The 8931-nt window shown below is 40.7% G+C and overlaps 1 protein-coding gene across 1 annotated transcript in view; it reads right to left on the minus strand.

The window, feature by feature from the left end:
* Positions 1-389: 389 nt before the first annotated feature.
* The window catches only part of LOC101164252 (caveolae-associated protein 4a), a 12742-nt gene continuing 4200 nt past the window's right edge, over positions 390-8931 (minus strand). The window contains exon 3 of the mRNA XM_011486221.2: positions 390-2869. Coding sequence (XP_011484523.1) covers positions 2285-2869 — 585 coding nt within the window. The 3' untranslated portion in view covers positions 390-2284. The remainder of the gene's footprint in view (positions 2870-8931) is intronic.

The following is an 8931-nucleotide window of genomic DNA, read 5'->3' on the forward strand; positions in this document are numbered from 1 at the left end:
GAGATCATAAAGCATTGCAATTGGCATTGTCCCTGGCATACAGGGATTTCTTTATGTTCTTTAAATATTGTGATGTTGTATATTGTGCATTTAAATTTAAGACTGTCCAAAGACTGCAGGTTTTTGATCAAAATGTACCTAATATGCACAACTTTTTAGCTAAAAAAGAAATGATTCTCTTTACATGCCACAGAAAACAACAAAAAAAGTTGATGTATTTTGGAGTCTAGATACTTATATATTTTTTATTTTTGATTTTTAGTAATTTTACTTATAAAAAAAAACAAAACGTTGAGAGTACAGCCTAAAACAAACAGTGATTGTCTTCTGACTGAGACTTTGAAAAATTAATGCAAAATTAGAAACAAAATTGAAACAAAAACAACAGAAAAGAAAGAATAAATCAAATTTTATTAATTCACTGGAGTAAATTCACACACTATTAGCAGTGCAGAAACATCAATTTGGAAGGAAATGAGGTTGAAGTTACACTGGAGGTATTTTTCAGAATAAGACACGTCACTGATGTTTCAAGACAAACAAGAAAGCAGATCTTTTATTGGACACATTTAAAGCGTTTTATGGTTGTTGTGCTGAAAATTTTAAAATCTGGGATTGTGAGGAAAGAGGAGGTCCGACTAATAAACATTTACCCTTCAACTAACTTTCTTTCTCCAAAATTAGACAAAAGCTGATGAAGCCATTAAACATGAGAGCTCAGACTGACCTAAATCCACCATGTTCCTTCTGTGAGTGTTATTTACCCACTCAGGTGTTAAGGCAGCAGTGAGAAAAACATTTAATAAAGATATATGCTGTGTCCGAATTCCTTCACTACTCACTACATAGTGAATATACAATTCCAAAATCAAGTGCCCTAGAAATTTCCCAGAAGTCTCTGCGAAAAACCAGTGTGCATCGATGCTCATGAGATTGGCAAATATAGACCACAATGCATTATGTCTGAACAATTCTTTTCAAGAAAATGTACTTTATTGTATAATTTTGATAAACCTTCAATGTTTTTATCTTCAGAAGATAGTAGATTAATGAATGATTGTCGCAAAACGCTGATATCAATTAGATTTTAACCTTGTGAAATCAATGATGCCATATTCGAAAGACAAGTAGAGGGCATTGTGTCCAAATTGCTTTTAAAATCAATGGCACTACATAGCCCCGCACTATATATTTTTTAGTAGTTAGGGATTAGGGCGGGAATTTGGACATAGCCATAGTTTAAAGACCCCCTCCAATAAAAATGATGTTTTTAGGGTTTTTAATATATTATTGTGGCATTATTCTGATAATTGAGGACATAAGGTGTAATGAAAATTGCATTCATGAGCATTTTTTTAATTCAAATTGTTGTGAATCAGGAGCAGATGAAAACTATTTTGTTAGAAAAAGATTCGAATTCATCACGCAGAAAATACACGGGGCAGGCGTCAAGCTCCCCACTCCGCTCCATTCTGATGCATTCACTTGTAGACGACTAGATCCATGTACGTCTTTGTTTTCCTCGTCTGAGCTGACATCTGGCTCAATCCTGTAAGGCTGGATAGCTCCGATATTGCTCATCATTTTTGTTGCACCGCTAATATTGGTCGGAGGTGTGAGGGGCTGAAAGCTAGTGAGAAAGTTTAAATTTAGAAGGATGATGGGAAATGAGGGAAGACTTACTCTGTGTCAAGAGTCCCGTCCACTACTCTGTTGTAAATTTCTAATGGACAACTGCCGCTCTGTAGAAACTATGTCCTAGACAGCAACACAGGTGTTTTGATTTAGGCTAAAAATGACAATCAGTAAAATAAAGACCACTGGGAGCGTGTTTACAATAGATCAAGGAGATAATAGGAGTGGGACTTTAAGGAGTGTAAACATCAAAGCAAACACTTGAAGCAACATGCCGCACGTGGGTTTGAACGCTGCTGCAGAAACCAGTCCGATGAAGACTTCTCTCAACGACCCACTGAAGCTCGTTTCATCTAACCGGTTTACTCGGAGCCACAGATGAGAGTCTCACACAAATGTCCGCATCCTTTTGCTTTCATCTTAACCTGTTAACGATCTGGACTCACAGACGGATAATCTTGATCATCTCAATCTCGGAACCTCTCACTTTTCTGTTTAAAAACAACATACGATGGCCTAACTGTTCAGATTATAAAAATAATCTGGTAATATTTTGACTCTTGCAATCTCACTCCTTCATCTCCATCATCCATCACAGACCTTCTTCCTTCAAAGTCCCACTACCTCCTTAGTCAGGTTTCCGGTTTAGTTATTTCCTCAGTTCTCCCTCTTGTATCCTGGTGGCGCCGGCCTCCTCCACTGGCCCCTCCCTCTTGGTTTCTAGGGCAACCTCTGTGTATGGTACCCCACCTGTGGCCTCCTCTTCGTTGGCCTTGACGTCACCCTCAGCCTCTGCACCCTCTTGCCCCTCAGCGACGGCTCGTTCCTTCTTCAACTTGATGCGAAAAGTCTCTTTCGTCGGAGCCTTCTTGGCGATGTTCTCTTTGAGCCGCTCGCCAGACTGCTTGAGCCGCTCGCCGGCCTGGTGCATCCTCTCCCGGCGCTCCGGCGGCATGACCTTCTCGCCCAGGTTGTGGAACCTGGTTCCCAGGTTGTCTTTCCTTTTGGTCATATTCTCCTTGGAGAAAGCGGCCTTTAGGGTCTCCGTGCTCTTCACCATTGATTTCTTGATGCGAGCCGCTCGTGAGGGGTCGGCCTCCTCCACGCTCAGGTACTCCTCATCCGAGGAGAGGTCGGCGGGGAGGTCATATGCGTCCGGCTCAATGTCCAGACTCTCCAGGGTGGGGCCTTTAGGAGTTTTGGTAACGGCCACTGATGGGATCTCCGTCTCTCCCTGAAATGACACAAGGAGCAAAATCTGTCAACGTCAAAACACCTGAACACTCTTGACGACCATCAGGGGTTTAAAAAATAGCATGAAGAAAAGAAGAACAACACAACATCTCCTTTATGTTCCAATAATTCTTGAAATAATGTAAATAAAGAGAAACTATGACAGAATGCAGAGAGAAATACAGAAACTGTTTAAGAACATTTTGTACGTATGCTTTATTCGTGTATTTTCCCTTATTCTGGGGTTGAAAGAGCTGCTTTTATCCCTATTCTATTCTATTCTATTCTATTCAATACAAAATAAACTACTTCAAAATTTGATTTACAACATGCTTTAAAAATCAGTTTTTGTGTTGAAACTCGTTATTAGGTTCAAAATGTCAACATTTTAGCGAGTTTTGTTTATATTCTGTTGATCTAAAACTTAAACATTGTGACACTTGTCCAGAGTTAAATCTAAATCACTATTGGCACAAATTACTTTTAAGAAAACAAAACAACAAACAAAAGAATAGGCAAGGCAAGGCAAGTTTATTTGTATAGCACAATTCCTACACAAAGTAATTCAAGGTGCTTCACAAAACAGAAAATGCATTAAAATCACAATACATCATAGAAATAATCAACAAATTTACTTTAAAACAAAAGAAAATAAATAAATAAATAAATAATTAAATTTGAAAATTGATTTAAAAATAAAGGAAGGAAAGGAAAGAAAAGTGCAGATAAGACCTTTCAGTCATATACACGGCTAAACAGAAATGTTTTATGTCTAGATTTGAACATGAGCACAGAAGAGGCCTGTCTTACGACTTCAGGGAGGCTGTTCCAGATTTTAGCTGCAGAATATTGAAACGCTGATTCCCCTTGTTTAGTTCTGACTCTGGGAATCAACAGGAGGCCGGCCCCTGAGGTCCTCAGAGTACGAGATGGTTCATATGGCACTAACATGTCAGAGATGTACTTTGGTGCGCGGCCATGGAGAGACTTGTACACAAGCAGAGCTGCTTTGAAGTCTATTCTTTCAGGTACAGGGAGCCAGTGCAGAGACCTGAGCACAGGACTAATGTGATCATACTTCCTGGTTCTGGTCAAGACTCGAGCAGCAGCATTCTGGATGTACTGAAGCTGTTTTACAGCTCGTTTTGAGAGGCCGGTGAGCAGGCCGTTACAGTAGTCTAACCTACTGGAGACAAATGCATGAATAAGTATCTCCAGGTCTGGCTTTGACACTATGTTTTTGATTTTGGCAATGTTTTTCAGGTGGTAAAATGCCGCTGATGTTACTGACTTGATATGGCTGTTAAAGTTTAGGTCAGAGTCCATGATTACCCCTAAATTTCTGACTTGATTTGAGGGTTTCAGAGACAGAGAATGAAGGTAGCTGCTGACACTTTCTCTTTGTTTCTGTGGGCCAAAAATAATAACTTCGGTCTGGTTTGAGTTTAGCTGGAGAAAGTTGTTCTGCATCCACGCACAGATCTGTTGGAGGCAGTGGTTGAGAGAATCCACCGGCCCATATTCACCTGTTGTCAGTGACACATATATCTGAGTATCATCTGCATAGTTGTGATAAGTTATGTTATTACTGCGTATTAACTGCCCTAGTGGCAGCATGTAGAGGTTGAACAGAAGGGGTCCCAGGATCGATCCCTGGGGCACACCACAATTCAAGCCCATGTAGTCTGAGACACAACTCCCAATTTCAACAAAATATTTCATGTCTTCTAGATAAGACTTGAGCCAACTTAGGGCAGATCCAGAGATGCCAACCCAGTCTTGGAGTCTGTGCAAAAGGATCCCATGATCAACAGTATCAAAGGCAGCGCTCAGGTCTAGCAGCATTAAGACAGTGACTTTGCCATCATCAGTGTTCAGGCGGATGTCATTGGTTACCTTGATAAGAGCAGTTTCTGTGCTATGATGGGGTCTAAAACCTGACTGGAAAACATCAAAAGAATACTTTGGACTGGCAACATATTCAGATTGTTTTTCCTGCAAGATAAAAATAAACTAATTAACAACTAATTAAAAGGGTTGGTTATTAATTTAAGATTATTTAAGTCATAGTTGACTCATTTTCATGTCATATGTGTATCCTGCATGTTTTTAAAACATTGATTTAAAAAAAACAAACATTGTTATTTTTATAATTATTATTTTTATTATTGAAGCTCGGAAACTTCCAGACAATTTAAGGACAGTCTTTAGAGTTTATAAGTCCTGGTTGTGACACTTAACAATTCTAAAATCAGCGCCGTGGTGAATACTGGTGTGATCAGTGACTTTAGCAGGACACTGATGCACTTGTACCCTCTTTTATTATAACCTCTAACTTTGAAAGTCCCTCTCAATCAAACACCAGTTAGAAACCTTAAACTCACATCTGCTCTCTCGTGCAATCATTCAGATAAATCCCTGTGCTGCAAATCCAACTCATAGAAACATGATGCTCCTCTGAGACAAGTCTGACTTGCAGTCCCACCCCCCTTTCCCATCGTCATCAGATCCAGTTCTTCTATTTTTATCAATGAGGAGTAACCGAAGCTGAATCGGAGAGGAAACTGCTGGCAGGAACTGCACCTGCAACTCAAGACCTGCAGTAATAATAACCTGGCCATATGGTGAGGGGTGAGGGGGGCGCGGGGGGAAGCTGGTCCCGGTTGGATCGGTGGCTCTGGTGTTTCTAACAGCAGCTAAAATAATCCCACAAAAGTGTATGCAGGTACAGTCTCGACATGTGTAATCCTTTAATCCTTCCCTTTCTTCCTTTTTTCCCCTCTAAACTCAGTGTTCATCAGCAGAACATCCATGTTTGTCATGGATGACAACAACTTGACGTCCTCCCGTCTGCTCCACCTGCTGTCCCCCACAGGTGACTTTGGATGTGAGAGGAATTTAATATTGTTAAGCTGCAGCCACCTGCAGTCATCACACTCATTAATCAGTGAAAAGTCGTCAGATCGAGTCCGAGCGCGCAGGAAGAAACAATAATTACACAAAATGTGGGTCAAAGCAAGTATTAATAACCTGAGTGGTGCTGAAAGTGGGTGGGGGGCTGCCAGGACGGTTAGAAGATGGGGGGGGGGGGGGTGAAAGCGCTGAAGTGTGCAGAGAAACAATGTAAGGCATAAAGAAAACAAAAATTAAGTCTGCAAAAACCTTATCTTGAAGAACTTTTCTCCAGCTTTTAGTCAAATCAGCATATTGTATTTGTTGAAACACTTCCTTATTGGCTAACATTTAAATGAGAAACTTTTTTTTAACATTTAGAAATGAGGTAAATCCAGCGATTTTCCGAGCCTGTTGAATACTTTCAGGGGTCACAGGGTTGCTGGAGCCAACCAGCTACTGTTGGATGAGGGAGGAATACACCCTGAACAGGCCGCCAGTCTGTCCCAGGGCCACACACACTTAGAGACACCAATTAACCTATGTGAAGCTTGCTTTTGGACTGTAGGAGAAAACCGGAGTGCCTGGAGAAAAAACCCATGAATGCATAAGAAGAACATGTAAAGTCCACGCAACCTCCCAGTTGGGATTTGAACCAGATGGAAAGCAAGAGCGCCAACCACAGATCCACCTCCAGCCATTTAGTAAGCAAAATAATGTCACCATTTAACCCTTGTGCTATCGTAGGCACTTTACCATTGGGAGTTGCGTCATCTAGACCCACTAGACAGTAGTCTGAACCTTTTTTCTTCAGTGATTTGTGATCTTCACTGGTGTCCATGGATTACATGAAATCTTTCCACCTTTATCCACCTTTGTCATGGTAGGAATAACATGCATATTTAAGGGTGGGGTAATAGGATAGCACAAGGGTTAATTCATTTCAAAGACACAAAAGATTACTGAGAGACAGAGTTGGCACTGTTTTGTTTGTGTGAATAGACAACTCTGGGACAGCTCACTTCAGTGTGAATGCAGATGGACTGTCCATGGACCAAAGGGTGGAACTAAAGTGAGCTTTTAATTATTATGAGGAAAAAAACAAACAGGTCACAGAAAGAATCCGAATATACAATTTTGTTGCACTTTTACTTGTGTGACAATAAAAGCAAATCAATTCAACAATACTATGAACGATGAACACAACGAACACAACATATCTTCGAAAAATAACAAATGGGATAAAGAAGACAAAAAAGGAACTCTCTTTTAAGTCTATCATTTAATCATCATTAAAACATCTTAGATTAAAATTGTCTAAAGATGAAAATCAAAAAATGTAAATCTCTGCACTGCAAAACTTACCTTAAAAATCTGAAATAGTATAAAGAACAACCATAAAAACAAAAGACTAATACATTTCCTCAGCTGTCTCATGTGCTCACTGAGTTATTGCAGTCTTGAAATTAAACATTCATGTTTATGGCTGATTTACTGGATGACAAATAGGGGAAACCGTCAGCTTTGAATTTGTGTTGGGTGTACTACTGCATAAATTCTGCAATCACTCAAAGATGCGCTGTTAATGCGAGCTCAGCCTTCTGAACATGCTGTTACCATGCTGCTGTCATTGGCTGGGTGACCTTTTTAATTGCATTTTCCTGCAGGCGCTTCATTTCATGAGCTGTCACTGCTCATCTCCTCTGTGACACACAGCAGAAACATCACAAACTCACACTCATTAGCTTCCCTAAAATTAAACCTCGTCCTCTAATGTCCGGCGTCCTGAACAACAGCCGAGGCGGAACGGCCCTGGGCGCCGGCCGGCAGCCATTTATCTTTGTCTTATTACTGCCGGCCACCATCATTCAGCCGGCAGCTCCGCCTTTTCCCCCAACAAAGACTTGCTTAAACGTCTGAAGCTGAAGCTCTATATTAGGAGACGAACGGAGGCCTTAGAATAACTGACAGCGCATCCGTCACCAAGAAACCGGACACTGCGAGGGTCTGTCCTGCAGGCGGCACCGACCTGAGCCGGGCGCAGCATGATCTCCTGCACTGCTGAGGTTCACAGACGGGAAACCTTCATCCAGAGCATTTATTCATGTTTTAACCCTGTGAAGCACAAAGACAGCCTCCACAGCTGATCTGATGGATCTGCTCTGATCCAACTGAAGGTTCGGCATCTTCAAAAGCCTGGAGCGTGGAGGTGAAAGATGGGAAAGATTGACAATGTATGAGGCTAAAGAAAGGAACAATGATACCTGGACATCGCCGTCAGCAGATGACTGCATAATTAAAGTACGGTATTTGACAGTCAATGAACGCATCTGTCCAGCATTTCAAGATCTAGGAAATACATAAAAAACCTGCTTTTTGTAAAGCAACACTGATGCTTCAGGGATATTTATCTATCTACCAATTCAATATTGACCCTAAATACGGGAGACTTGTTTCATTTACACCAGAGAAAGACACATTTTTAACATAGCTCGAGCTATAACAGTGGCATGTGAGACAAAGGAGATGACTGCACTGAAGGCATACAAAAAAAACTCTAAGAAAATTCACCTTAACTGCAGCAATATGGCAAAATATATTAATATATATATAAGTCTGTCTTATTCTGATCACATTTTAATGAGTTGCTGTGTCTCATCGTTGTGGTGTTATGGTGTTGTTTAAGAGAATTCCAGTAGGGAAACTACAGGGTTGTTTTTAATATGACCTAGAAAAGCATGTATGAAGCGTTTTCAGCAGTGTTAAAATAAATGTTCTAACAAATAAACAAACTCTTCTTCTGTTTGATAAAACGACAATCGTTGCTTTACATTTGTCCACGGCTCATTGGTTCCTTCATTTCTACTCTGTTTACATCACGTGACGAACCAGCTACGATGGCCTCTTTGGTCCAGTTGTTCCACTCAGAGGACGGATTGTATTCAGACTGGGAAATCTCAGTGAAAACCAAAGCTCAGTCCAATTGGAAACAAACTGAGACCACCTTGAAAGATGTGTCAGATCTGTCTGACTGTCTGTTTCAGACAGAAAATTTGTTCTGGATTATCGTGGGAAAGAAACTCTGGTTCACTTAAACTGTCCAGTCAGAATACACCCTAAAACTGGTAACTCTAAAGCAGTGGGGAGACCAGGAGATGGGGACCTGGACTT

This window comes from Oryzias latipes, chromosome 17 (assembly GCF_002234675.1).
Source record: "Oryzias latipes chromosome 17, ASM223467v1".
Classification (NCBI taxonomy): domain Eukaryota; kingdom Metazoa; phylum Chordata; class Actinopteri; order Beloniformes; family Adrianichthyidae; genus Oryzias; species Oryzias latipes.